Raw genomic sequence first — 14,164 nt, forward strand, 5'->3', positions numbered from 1 at the left:
CGGAGGGCCGTTCTCTCCCCCACAGCCCCCCGCCCCCCGTCTTCTCTCCCTGCCGTCAAGGCATCCCAAACTTTTGTGGGAACATAATTGGCTGGATTTAAATTTCCTCAGAGCGGCAGGGTCACGTGGGGGGGGGTGGACTTTCCCAGCAAACACCAGGCGGGGAAGCAGCCATCAGCGGAACTCGCCGCGGGTCGAGGCGGGAGCCGGCGCGTGTACCGCGGGCGCAGCTAATGAACGCGGCAGCGGCGATATTTCATCAGACAAATTAATGCTCACGTGTAATGGGGAAGTCGCCTAATGAATCTCGGCTCCAGCGACAGCAATTAGAGACACAGATTGTCCCCTTCTGGACAAGCCACTGTTTAGCGCGCGGCAGCTGTGTGCGGAGCCTCCAGGTTTGCAGCGTGGAGAAGCTGCGGGGATTAGCGCGCGATTTATATTTATGGACTGGAGCTGCCCCGGAAGGCGCCGCCGCATTTGTCTCTCCCGGTGTGAACCGAGTACAGACGGGGAGGAAGGCTGAGTAAACAGCGAGGAGACGCTGCCGCCGACGCGGAAACCGACCGTCCGCACCTCCACGTCAAACCCAAAGCCCTTCGCGAGATCCGGCGAAACGAACAAGAAACAGCAAGGACACGTCGGAGGCGCGAGGCCTTCCTTACAGGCCTGAGAAAGGGGTGTCCGCGGAGACCCATAGGGACCCACTTGTGATTTTGGGAACTTGCTCCTCCGGCTTATCCAGTGCAACGTGGAGGCTCAGAACGATGAAAGCTCTGGCCGTGCGAAATAGGTTCGGTGGCCCGGCCGGCGTGGCTCCGCGGCTGCACGTCCACCTAGGAACCAGGAGGTCACAGTTCGATTTCGGTCAAGGGCACATGCCCGGGGCTGTCTGTGGGCTCCATCCCCAGTGTGGGGCGTGCAGGAGGCAGCCGATCCATGATTCTCTCTCCTCGTTGATGTTTCTATCTCTCCCCCTCTCCTTTCCTCTCTGAAATCAATAAAAATATATTTAAAAAGATAAAGAAAATAGGTGGGATGAACGAATGGAACCAGGTGGCCATAGACAGGGAGTCCCCCCAGAATGTACGCAGACTTCAACAACTGCTAGCTCCGTCTTGGAAATGAAGTGTATTTGGATGAACACTGCCTTTACAATGATTCTAAGTGCGCGGCTACATTGGGGGGGCACCCCATATTTCTGTAGTTTCTTCTGCAGTTGCCTGAGGACGTACTGATGCTCCCCCAAAGTGGAGTGTGCAGCTCCTCGCCTCAATGCCCTGACGCAGGGGTGGGGAGCGTCTGGCCCGTGGGCCGTGGGAGGCCCTCGGAATCGCGGGGCCAGCCCTGCCAAGGCCCGGGGGGCGAGCTCACTCGGTGTTTGACCAAACGGAGCAGGCGGGTGTTTACGCTGATAGCCCTGTGTGTCTCGTGACTGATGTTGTAAATGTGCAAACGGCCCTGGACAGAAACGAGGTCCCCACCCCTGGTGACGGTGCGGGTGCGTGATGCGGGACCGTGCACCTGAAACCTGCTATGCCGACTCTCTTTTCTAGAAAGGCGGCATCTGGGCCCACTCTCACCCCGTGAAAGGCTGGAGAGGTTTCCCCGGGGAAGGCCACCGGTGCCCTGACCGGCTTCGTTTGGGGGGAACTGGCTCGGCACTGGCCCTCTTCCCCAGGCGCAGGCTGTGTGAGAGCTGCCGGGGCCGGGCCCGCCTGTGGAGGAGGCTCCGTGGCCCCTCACGTTGGGGGACGTGTGTAAGCAGGTGCCAGCATTGAAAACCAGGGCGCTGCACGTAGGAAACGGGTGTGGCTTTGCCTAGAGCGTTGGCGGTCGCCGTGTCCACGGCTGGTTGGACTTGAGTGACGGCCGCCCTGTGGGAGAGGCGTGGGGTCTGCCCGCTGTTTCCCGCAGCGCGAGGGGAGCCTGGCTGGGAAGGCCCCTGAGTGGGGGACTCCCACACCAGCTGGATGCAGAGACAGCATCCCAGACATCACGGTCCCAGACGCCCCGAGAAGCTCAGGGCAGCCCGAGTGGTCCCCCCAGTGGGTTTGGACTCATTTAAGTCCTAAGTGGCCAATCATCAGCTGGATGGCGCTGCTGGCCGGGTCTGGGCGGCCGGTGCCACGAGGCTGCACAGGGAACACCTTTCCAAGTCTCGGGCAGAGCCTGCTGGGCGGGGGAGGGACTGGGCGGCCACTGGCTCGCTCCTGGGCAGACGCCCGAGGCGTTGGCACCAGCCCCGTGTCAGGCTGAAGCAAGTGGCCAGGTGGGTGGCGCGGACTGGGCAGCAGCTCTCAGCACAGGTGGGCTCGCATTTGTCCGTTGGCCAAATGGAAGAGGTGTGTGTGTGCGCACGTGTGTGTCTCTGTGTTACACGATGTGTTATATGATGTGTGTGTGTGTTGTATAATGTGTTATGTGATGTGTGTTCGTGTGTGTTATATGATGTGCGTGATGCATGTTTTGTGTGTGTGCATATGCATGTGTGTGATGTATGGAGTGTGTGTGGTGTATGACATGTGTGCATGAGTGTGTGAATGCCGCTTGCATGCATGAGCGTATGACATGTCTCCTCTATGACATATCCTCACGAAGGCCGTGAGGATAAAGGCCTCATCTCTGGTTCTTCATTCAGCTCCCCGTCCGACATGGGAGACCGGACGTGCTCATTCACCCGTCACTCCATGTGTGTGAATGACTCTGTACCTTTTTGGTGAACCTGGGCCCCCCACGGGACTGAGGCGGGAAGTGGAGGCGGCGCCAAAGCGTCAGAGGGTGCGTCGTCCTCTCGGTCCTCGGCCGGGTCCAGCCAGAGCCCCAGGACCTTCCCACGCGGACACCCTCCCAGAACCACAGGCGTCTCGAGCTGCCCGGGAGCCCTGCAGCCGCTGAGCGGGGGGACACATGGCAGTGCGCGGACCAGGCCAGCACTGGGTCTGGGGGTGACGGGGAGTCCCCTGTCCGGAACCGGGCAGCCAGTCCTCTCGGCTGCCAAGTCCTCCCCTCAGCAACTGTGTCACCCCAAGCCCATGCCTGGAGGACGGGGGTCGGCATCGGCCCAGCCCAGCAGGCACCAGCGACCTCGTGCACCGAGTCCCTCAGAGAGGTCGTGTGGGTGTGGATGGCGTCCCTGTGGGAGCAGCTCACGGGATGGTCACGCCACCTTCCCTGCAGAGCGCCCATCCGTCCCCGAGTCCGGGAGAGACCTGGGCTGCATTTACACCCGCGTGTGCGTCGCCTCCTGTCCCCGCAGGCCCACAGTGCGCCGGGTCCAGGTCCCACGTGCCCGGGCCTCTTCCGTGGAGGCAGGAACAATAGAAGTTGGGTGTTGAATTGAAATAAATATTTAATTCGTGAAAATGGCCTTATATGTTTTAAAACGCCCCTTAACGCGATTTTTATTCTCTCGAAAGCGCTTATTACAGGTAAATTACGCATTTTACTGCCACCGCGTTAGGTTCGCCATTAGAACAAATTTAAGGCCCTGCGAAGACCAGTAGATAATGTTAATTTCAAATACAGAAGCTAAATATATTTTGCCCCTTTTTATTACTCGTTTTCTTTTAAGGTTTATTGACTGCTTTTTATCTTAACTCTACGTCTTTACGTGCCGCCGCCGTAATGCACTGTAACGGCATTAATATTTTAGGGAATCGGTATTTATGGATCTTTATTTGGAAACAATGCCGTGGGTCTGCTGCTACCCGCGCCCTGGAAGGGTGCCCTCCCGATAATGATGAATGGCCCGCGCTGTGTGCCATTTGCTAATTATATCCATGATTTACTGCGGAGCGAGACTTAAATCATTCATTTCAGTCTTGCGTAACAGGGCCATAAAATTTTTAGGTTTAAAAATGGTTTCCATGTGTATAATTTAAACAAATTTCAGGGCCCTTGTATACACAAAATGCTGCACCCGGCCATTTGTTACGTACGCCGTCTTCCTAAACTTCTACTTTTAATGATCGCGGTGGTTGGAATTATTATGCTTAATTTTCATAATCATAGCTTTTAAATCTATAGCCGTTCGCACACGTTAGATGAAGAAAGAGATAGCTAATTGTGTGTGGATAGTATGTCATTCCTGAGTAGTCCCAAATGGTACGCAGTCGTTAAAAAGGCTGAAAAGCAGGAATTATTCTTCTATTAACGAGCAGTTGTTCTCCGACTAATTATTAGTTGGCGCTGCTTTGTGTCCAAGAACAAACGCTGCTCCTTCTAGCCTCGCGGCAGCAAAGTGAGATAAACTCCTCTCCTCTCTCTCTCTCTCTCTGTCTCCCCCATGCCCACGCCCTGCAGGTGAGAAGCCCTACAAGTGTCCGCACTGCGACTACGCCGGCACCCAGTCTGCGTCCCTGAAGTACCACCTGGAGCGGCATCACCGGGAGCGACAGAACGGGGCGGGGCCCCTGTCCAGCCAGCCCGCCAGCCAAGACCCCCGGGATGAGCCGTCGGGCAAAGCCGCGCTGTTCCTCAGGCCCGACATCCTGAGGGGCGCCTTCAAGGGCCTCCCCGGGATGGACTTCCGAGGGGGGCCCGCCGCCCAGCAGTGGCCGGCCGGGGCGCTGTCGTCGGGGGACCACCCCGGCCAGGCCGGCGGCCTGTCCTCCTCGGAGCCTCCGTCAGACGCTCTGAAAGGCGCCGACTTTCCCTCCAAAAGCGCCCACTTTTCCGAAGTCGGAAGAGCCTACCAGAGCCTGGCGGGCAATGGCGTGAGCTTCCAGGGGTCCCTGCAGGCGTTCATGGACAGCTTCGTCCTCAGCTCCCTGAGGAGGGAGAAGGGCGCCAAGGATAAGGCCCCGCCGGACCCGCCCTCCGCCAAAGTCCACGGGGCGGACAGCGAGGACAGAGGTGGCGGGAAGGCGCCCTCCAGGAAGTCGGAGAAGTCGCAGTACGAGCCCCTGGATCTGTCGGTGCGGCCCGACGCCCCCGCCCTGCCCGGCTCCCAGGTGACGGTGCGGGACAGCGTGGCCTGGCACGGCTGCTTGTTCTGCGCGTTCACCACGTCCTCCGTGGAGCTCATGGCCCTGCACCTGCAGGCCAACCACCTGGGCAGAGCCAAGCGCAGGGACCCTGCCGTGGGGGTGGCCGTGCCCGGCAAAGAGCAGGCGCGGGAGGCCAGCAAGGCGGCCCTGCTGCCCTCCGTACCGTGCAGCAAGGAGGGGGCCCTGGCCGCCCTGATGGGGCCTCTGGACTCTGCTTCTGAGAAGACGGCCCCAGGACCGGCCGTGGAGACGCTGGGGGAGCCGAAGAGCGGCCCGTGGCCCGGCCACGTGGACCCCGCGTTCTGCCACTTCCCGTCCGACTTCTACAAGCAGTTCGGCGTCTACCCCGGCACGGTGAGCGCGGGGGCCGCCAGCTCCTGCCCCGACAAGGGGCCTGAGGGCCAGGCCCCCTCAGAGGACGACGCCCCGATCGTGATCCCCGACACCGGGGACAAGAACACGCCCGACGGCCTGTCCGACGCCGCCTCCGACGACGACGTGGACTCCGCCAAGGGGGACGACGAGGACGAGGAGATGGACACGGAGCCCGAGGTGGCGAGGAAGCCGCCCGCGGCCCTCAGCAAGGACAGCGGCGGCGACGGCGCGGACAGCCTGCTGCCCACGGGCGCCCCGCAGCCCGTGCAGGGACTGGCGTCCCCCCTGCCCCCGCCGTCGGAGAAGCCGTGGCACAGCCCGGGCCTCCTCCCGGCCCGGCCGGAGCGCGGGCCCCCGGGCCTGGAGAAGCCGGTGAACGTGCTGTCGGTCCTCAGGGCCTACAGCGCCGAGGGCCTGGCCGCCTTCAACGGACTTGCCGGGGGCGCGGCCGGCGCGGGATGCGTCAAGAGGCCGGACGTGTGCGGTAAGTTCTAGAGCCTCCTCCCGGGCCCTTCCCCAGCACGTAGGGCCGAGCGTGCGCTCTGTCAGCACGGACGGGGGGAGACTCGTTGACTCGCGGGCTTTGAACCGAACCTCAGAGGCCCCGATGCTGGAGGCGCCGCATGGACAGTCATGAGCGTCTGCCCGGTGCAGGTGGCCCAGCCCACAGGCCCGGGCTCCTGTTCGCGGGCGGGGCCCTGGGCAGGGGGTGGGCCTCCCGGGGGAGGGACCCCTGTCTAATCCCTGGAGGGGAAGGGCCGTCAAGGGAAGAGACTGGTAGCTTGCAAACTCTGTGCGCTGTTAACTGACGCTGACGGTGCCGAAGACGGTGCCCCACTGTGCTCAGCCAAACCCGCTCTCCTCCCGTCCACGCGAGGCTCTGAGACCGTCACGCTGACCCCGTGGCGGGGGCCCAGGGACCCTGTCTCCAGAGGCGGGGGCGGGGCGCTTGCGACTCACCTTTAGCTGCAGCGACTGTGCCCCGGGCCTTCTGTCCCGCTGCTGCCTTCTGTCCGTCCATCTCTTTGCCTGTCCGTCTGTTGTTCCAGCGAGAAATGTGCAGCCCCAGTCGCTGTGTTGGGACCCCGCGTGTCTCGGGCCCACGCTGTCTGCTCTGCTTAGCACGTCGGCGCCTCTTCACCTCCTGGGAGAACACGGCTCCCCCGGGGGTTCCCGAGCTTAGAACGAGGCCCCGCGTGGGCTCTGGGGGACGGAGGCGGGCGGGACGGCGACATGGACAGTCATGCGTGTCTCCACGTGAAGGTGGCCCAGGCCTTCTCGTGGGGCTCACATGGTCTTGCTGGGAGGCCTCTCAGAACAGACGCTCAGCCCCAAACACCCTCCCCAGAGACGAATGGCGGGGGTGCCTTCCACCCTTAGTCTAAGAACAGGTTTCTGTGACCCCTCACTTGTTGAAAAAGGGAAGGAGGGGAGGAGGGAAGGGAAGGAGGGAGGAAAAGAAGGAAGGAGGGAGAGAGGAGGAGGAAGGGAGGAGGGAGGGCGAATTTTGTAGCCTCTGAATCTCAAGTTCCTTGCACACACACGGGATTCAGGCAGCTGGACTTGGTTCATACTTGAAATTGATATATATTCCCTCTCCTTCCTGATTCATGAGCAAATGGACCAGGCAGTCGGAGATATTTTTTGAATTCTCAAAAACCACTAATGGCTTCCTGACAGCCCCCCAAAATATTGACAGGCCCTTATGCTGAGTGGTTTGCAGGCCCCACCCCGGCCCCCGGTTCTATTTTTAGCCACACCCCCCTTCCCTTGGAAGCTGTTAAACCATATTTAAAAGGCGCAGAAAAGGGTGTGTGCCAGTCCAACCCCCCGTTTCTTCTGGGGAGGAAGGCAGGGCGGGCGCGGGAGTCTTTCTTTCGCTGTTGTTCTACGTGTGTGACGGGCGGCTTCCTTTTTGGCCGTGGTTTGGGGATGTTGTTTAAAGTCTATTTTCAGTGCTTTCAGATCCCTGAGTAGGACCCTGGTTCCTGCCAGGAATCCAGGCATCAGAAAAGATCAAAAGGGGCGCGTTCACGAGCTCTTTATTATTGAAATGAGCTCATATTACCCCATTAATTTCCCCTCCTCCTGTCCCTGCTGGAGGAAGCTGGGCCTGGGAGCAGAGGGTGGGAAGGCCTGGTGCCTGCTCTGTCTCCTGAGCCCTTTCCCTCTGAGCTGAGCTCCCAGGCACTGCTCCCCCCCCCCCCCGCCCCCAAACAGCAGCTCCCCACGCCCCTGCGGTTCCTGGGAATGTGACAACCTTTGCCTGGTCACCCCTTTGGCCCTTGGGCGGCAGCACCTGTGTCCGGAGTTACAGTTTCTCTCCAAGAGGGGAGACCAGGACAGTGGGTGAGGGGTTTCTGTGACTGACTTCACCTGCGGAAAGAGGAGGACGGGAGGGAGAGAGGGAGGAAGGAGGTAAGGGGAGGAAGGAAGGAGAAAGGAGGGAGGAGGAAGGGGGAAGGGAGGGGGGAGGGAGGGGGGAGGGAGGAAGTTCCTTCCACCCTGACTCTGGTGCTCCGTGTACACATGGGGCTTCCCCAGGTGAGGCCGGCCCCCCTGCTCCGCCTGCACTCAGGGGAGAAGCCGGAGGAACCGCCCTGGTTTCTGGGGGTCCAGTGCAGAGGTTCCCTTGGCCTTTTCCTTCCGAGCCCCCCTCCCTCCCGCTGGGAAGCGGCCCAGCCCTGCTCCGGCCCAGGTGGGCCCCGGGCCAGGTGGAGACCTGCCCTCTTGCTGGGCATGGGCCTGGCCCTGCGCTCAGCCCCTCCCATACCTGCTGGCTGCTCGGTGCCCCCATATCCCGGAGGGCCAGGCCCGCGCCTCCCTCCGCATGTCTGGCAGGAAACACAGGTCGGCTCTCCGCTGGAGCTCCCCCTCGCCCTCCCTCTCTGTGTGGACCTCCTGGCTCCCAGATGGGACGCCGGCTCCCCGTGTGGTCCAGGGCCTGGTGCTGGATCCCCGTCATCGGGGACCCTGTGGCTTTCCCTGAAGGCCAAGGGCGATCCCGTGAGTTCACTGCCCATCCCCTGCGCTGCCTGCTGGCTGCCAGGCTCTGGCGGGAGGAAGCGTAGGCGCTGGCCGGGCGCCCCCAGAAACCAGCAGCCCTGGGCAGGTGCTCCCCGCCCCCTCCTGAGCCCAGTGCTCAGTGTGCAGAGTGTGGGCACCCGGACAGCCTCTGCAGGGCAGGCCCCTCCCTGTGGTCCCCCCTCCCAGCCCCCACCCCCCTTCTTCCTCCTTTGCATGGACCCGGGATGCCTGGGCCTGAGGGCACTTGCCCCGAGGGTGACAGGGCTGTGGTGTGAACCCGCTGTATTTGCCAAACAGTCTGCTCCCCGTTTCAGAACAAACAAATGGACGGTGTCTGAGTCGGCAACCGGGTGACACGGAGCCTTGTTTATGTTCCGTCCCTTTCGCCGCAGAGTTTTGGCTCCAAAAGCTACTGTCTGAGTCAACAGGGCCTCCGAGGGGGTCTGGCCGCCTTCCTCTGTCGTCCTGTCCCCGATCCCCTCCATCCCATGGGAGCTACTGCCCGGGACCAAGCCAGGGAGCAGCACGTGTGAACACGTGCACACATGTGTGTGCATAGATTTGCACATGGACACATGCATGAACATACTTGCACGCACAGGTGCACACACATACATGCACAACATATTGACATGCACATACACTGGCACACACTCACACGCGTTCACACACACTCATACCAGCTCACTCACTCACTCACATGCACACTCACACTCACACACTTCCCTCCCTGGCAGGACTTGGGGTTCGCGGGAGGATGAGAATGCTGAGTGTGGTCAGGACAGACGCCCTCTCCCGGGGACGTGCAGACCCCGTGGGCGCAGCCACCCCGTGGGCCAGGGGCGTGTGGCCCCATCGCTGCCCCCATCGCCTGCACTCGCCACACCAGCCGCTGAGCCAGGTCCTCCCTCCTGTGTCCCGCTGCTGTGCACAAAGCTCGCTTCCACAGGCCGTCACCTCCCGCCGCGCTGACCCCACCTGCCGCCTGGCTGCCGCCTGCTCTAACCTCGTGCTGCTCTCGCTGCAGGAGACGGGGCGGGCGGGGGGCGGGGTGTGTGTGTCTTCCACACACTGTGGTCCTCGTCCCCCCAGCAGTCAGGGCCGTGCCCACTTGCTCTCAGACCCCTCCGGCCCGGGCCCGGACTGTTTAATGACTGTGACGTTTTCTTGCAGGTAAGTGACCCCCGTTCTAGCCGGTCTGGCTGGACGGGCCCTGGCGTGTCCGCGCTGCCCCGCCGGCAGCTACCGCGCCCGTCCCCAGGTCAGGAGGAGATCGACTTGCACACTTGTGTGTTGAGCAGGTAGTCGCTGTGGGCGTAGGTGTGTGTGCCCGAGGCGCGCCCACGCCATGTACACGCGGAGGCGGGAGGCGGAAACGCTGCCCACGTGTCCCCGCGCGCCTGGCGATCAACACGGCTCAGTGATGCGCGGGGCAAGCGCTCCCTCCCGCTGTGCCTCCCGGTGACAAACCGGGTGCTTGGAGTCCCCCCCCCCCCCCCATCCCCTGCCCGTGAAAGGCCTGCCGTGGGGGCGGGGCTGCGGCTCCCTTCCCCAGCGGCCCTGACGTGGTCCCGGGCCCGATGTCCTGTGCTTTGTGACGCATAGAAGAGCCCGGAAGAGTGCAGTGGTCCCCTCTCCCTAGTGCATAAGCGGTGACTTTGCTGGTGCGACCTGGTGCAGGCCCTGGCGTTCCCCGCGAGCCCGTGACGGTCAGACCCAGGACGGCACCTCGACACCCACAGCTGACCAGCAGGGGCTGAGGCCACACGTGCAGAGGAGGGGGGGGGGGCGTCGTGTGCCAGGGGTCACTTGCCCGGGGACAGGGTGTGGTCGGGTGATGAGATGCGTGGAGGTGACCCGGGACGAAGGCATGTGCCGCTCATCACTGTCGCTCCGAGTCAGTGTCAGACGTGAAGTGTGCTGTGCGCCCTGTTAGCCGTGAGGTCACGTGCGAGTGGAGTGAAGGCGACGCTAAAATGCCCCGGTCACTTGTCTTGCTGTTGCTAATAAAAGCTGTGACACAGCAGTGCCGCTTTGAGTCGTTGTCTTCATTCTCTTGGTGACCCCGCCCCCCCACCCCTCGAGTCCCGCCCATGGGTGGGGGCCCCCAGAGGACCCCCCGGGGCTGTTTGCTGGGCGACAGGTCTCATTCCATCATCTTTAGGGCGCCCCACTGGTACTGATTCACAAATGGACAGGGACCTCCCGATTTGGGGGTGACTGTGGCAGGCGGGGAGAGCCAGACACCAGGGGCGCACGTCCCTGTACAAGGGGTGTTCCCGCATCTGGACCCCCACGCCTCTCGGGCCCTGTGGGTGGGGAAGCTGAGGCACAGAGCATGCGGGCTGCCTGGGAAGCGGGCGGAATGTCAGGACACCCCTGCACCCCCCTGCCCCCCGCGCCCCCCGTTCATCAGTGCCTCCTGGTGCCTCCGTGAGGCCCCGTCACCCCCAGGGCCCCACGCTTCCCTGTGGGGAGCTGCCTGGGGCTCCCTCTGCTGAGGCCGGTGCCCCGTTTGGTTTAAGAAGCCACATTCTCAGCTTCCAAGGAGGGGGCGCCCCCCATCCAGACGAGCACCCTCAGGGCCCTCTGGACAGAGCCTCAGCCTGGGGACGCGGGGGCGGAGGGGAGGGCGCGGCTCCTTGCGAGGCTTCCCGGCCCCGGTCGGTCAGTCACTGCACAGGGGACCTGCTGCCCCCGGGCTCAGGGTCCAGGGCAGCCTGGTGGCCGGGCGGTGGGGAGGGAGGGTGCGCTGACGACGGGAACCCGTCATCCTGCCGAGTCTTCAAGTCCACGTTTCGTCACAGGTGCTGGGAAGTAGGTTGGCTCTGACCAGATGCAGATGCTGCAGCTATAGGAACCTGAACTTCGGGAGGGCCCGGCGGGGCTCAGGGGCGGAGCGACGACCTAGGACCCAGGAGGTCACGGTCCGATTCCCGGTCAGGGCACAGGCCCGGGTGCAGGCTCGGTCCCCAGCGTGGGGCGTGCAGGAGGCGGCCGGTCCCTGATTCTCCCTCCTCACTGATGTTCCCTCTCCCTCCCCCTTCCTCTGAAATCAGTAAAAAAGTAAATGAAAACACTCAGAGGGGTCATCGCTGGTGTGGTCGCCTTTCCCCCCAGAAGCATCACGGCGGTCACGTGGCGCCCACCGCTCTGTGCCCGAGCCCGTTGAGGGCTCTGCCCAGCTCCTTCCTTGCTCAAACCCCCGTCCTGCCCGGGCCGGCGGCCCTAGAGGAGCCCGCCCTCCCCTGGGGGTGGCCCGGACCCCCATCTCGGGCCCAAGGCTCACAGGCTACGCTTTCTTCCTGAACTTGGCTCGTTCTCAGACGAATAGGACATGCTCTCCTGGACCCACACCCAGGGAGAAAGGCAGCCACGTGAGGAAAGCGAATTTGTAATCAATTTAACTGATTATTGCTCTTTCTATAGGATGGGGGTAGGGGGTGAGGTGGCAAGGACAGGCCCAGCTGAGGTGCCCGCCCGGGCAGGGCTGCAGGGGTGACGGGGTTCACACAGCGTGTGGGCCCTTCCTTGTCGAGGCGAGGCCACTCATCCTCGGTCTCCTAGGACCCCCGGGACCACCCCCAAGTGGCCACCCCTGCCCGCGGTGTTGGCGCTCAGGTGAGTGTGACCTAGTGTCCCGCCTGCACCCTCGGGGAACAAGGTGAGTGTGAGGGAGCGACTTGGAGGGGACAAGTCACCCCCATGTCAGTGCCTTCGGGGTTCCTGCCGCCAGGCAGCAGCGGGCAGAGCTCCCAGGGACACTGAGGCCCGCTGAGACCGTACCGGGCGGTAGGGACCCTGCAGGGTATCGGGGACACGCCACTGCCCTCCTTGCCCCTGTGGACGCCCCGTGTGAGGGCCGATCACAGCCGAGCCGGGCCCTCCCGTCCTGGGGGGAACCCCATCGGGGACCCTGTGTGAGCGCCAGCGACCCGTTCCCAGGGCGTGAGAAACAGCCCGGCTGCCTGAGCTGCTGCTCCTGTTTCTGGTTGTTACTTACTATTCTCAGTCCTCCCCGAGGGTGTGTGCCCACCGATTCTTAGGGAGAGTGGGAGGGAGAGGGGGGGACAGAGAGAAACATCGATGTGAGAGACACAGAGAAGGGTTGTCTCCTGCACGTGCCCCGACCAGGGCCTGGGCCGGGGAGGAGCCCGCAACCGAGGTCCGTGCCCTCAACCAGAATCGAACCCGGGACCCTTTGGTCCGCAGGCCGACGCTCTATCCCCTGAGCTACACCGGCCGGGGCCGTTTCTCCTGTTTCTGAGCAGACGGATTCCCCCGCGTGGGGCGATGAGACAGTCCCACGTGTCCGGCCGCGGGAGCAGGGGTCTCCTGCCATCCTGCAGGGGGGAGCCTGGGGCCGAAAACGCCCTCGGAAGTCACTCCGGGCCTGGGTGACCCTGCGTCCCCGACGTGGGTGGTGTGTGACGGCCCCGCTCGTGGCCTTGGCCTGGGTTCTCAACGGGAGACACGGGCAGCCAGGCCTGCGAGTCCAGAGGCTCCTGCACTGGCCCTGGGGCTGCCCGGGTGAGAGGAAGGGCCCACCAGCTGCCGGCCCAGGACTGACCATCCAGAGGGCGGGGCGCTGCATGTACAGCCCGACTGGACACCAGTCCCACCGCGTGGGTGTCCCGGGCAGGGGGAGGGGCGGCCAGCCCGGGGGCAGAGAGAGCCACAGCAGGGCTGGGTGCCAAAGGGATGGACAGTGGGACAGACAGACACCCGGAGCAGGTCAGACACATGGACAGAGAGAAAGGGGACGGGCTGAGGTCAAAAGAGGAGACAGTGCCCAGCCCGCGGGGCTCAGTGGGTGAGCGTGGACCTCTGAGCCAGGGGGTCAGGGTTCGCTTCCCGGTCAGGGCGCAGGCCCGGGTGGCGGGCTTGATCCCCAGTGGGGGCGCGCAGGAGGCAGCTGGTCCATGGTTCTCTCTCATCACTGATGTTTCTCTCTCTCCCTCCCTCTTTGAAAGCAATAAAAAATGTATTTTTTTAAAAAAAGAGAGAGAGCCGGGGTGAGAAGGTTGAGAATGGAGACCTGGGCAGATGGAAGTGAGACAGGGAGAAGGACGAGGGGGAGAAGGGGTGTGAACAGAATGGAAGGGAAAGGGTGGAGATGGAGGAGAGAGAGGGCGGACAGGCAGGGTGAGGGGTGAGGGGTGAGGTTGAAGGGTGAGGTGAAGGGTGTGGGGTGAGGGTGAGGTGTCAGTGGTGAGGGGGTGAGGGTGAGGGTGAGGGGTGAGGAGTGAGGATGAGATGAGGAGCGAGGGTGAGGGTATGGGGTGAGGGTGAGGGTGAGGAGTGAGGGTGAGGGTGAGGGTATGGGGTGAGGGTGAGGGTGAGGAGTGAGGGTGAGGGTGAGGGTATGGGGTGAGGAGTGAGGGTGAGGGTGAGGGGTGAGGAGTGAGGGTGAGGGTGAGGGTATGGGGTGAGGAGTGAGGGTGAGGGTGAGGGTATGGGGTGAGGGTGAGGGTATGGGGTGAGGAGTGAGGGTGAGGGTGAGGGGTGAGGAGTGAGGGTGAGGGTGAGGTGTGAGGAGTGCGGGTGAGGGTGAGGGTATGGGGTGAGGGTGAGGGTATGGGGTGAGGAGTGAGGGTGAGGGTGAGGGTATGGGGTGAGGGTGAGGGTATGGGGTGAGGAGTGAGGGTGAGGGTGAGGGTGAGGGGGTGAGGGTGAGGGTGAGGGTGAGGGTATGGGGTGGGGGTGAGGTGAGGGTATGGGGTGAGGGTGAGGGTGAGGGTATGGGGTGGGGGTGAGGTGAGGGTATGGGG

The 14,164-nt window shown here is 63.0% G+C and overlaps 1 protein-coding gene across 3 annotated transcripts in view; it reads left to right on the forward strand.

The window, feature by feature from the left end:
* The window catches only part of ZNF536 (zinc finger protein 536), a 290,099-nt gene that overhangs the window by 197,233 nt on the left and 78,702 nt on the right, over window positions 1-14,164 (forward strand). For 2 of the 3 annotated variants that reach the window (XM_059668157.1, XM_059668158.1), the window contains exon 5: window positions 4,306-5,850. In XM_059668157.1, the coding sequence (XP_059524140.1) occupies window positions 4,306-5,850 (1,545 nt within the window). Of the gene's footprint in view, window positions 1-4,305; window positions 5,851-9,566; window positions 10,398-14,164 lie in introns of those variants that run through there. The other variant, XM_059668159.1, reaches the window with a different exon arrangement.

This window comes from Myotis daubentonii, chromosome 15 (genome assembly GCF_963259705.1).
Source record: "Myotis daubentonii chromosome 15, mMyoDau2.1, whole genome shotgun sequence".
NCBI lineage: Eukaryota > Metazoa > Chordata > Mammalia > Chiroptera > Vespertilionidae > Myotis > Myotis daubentonii.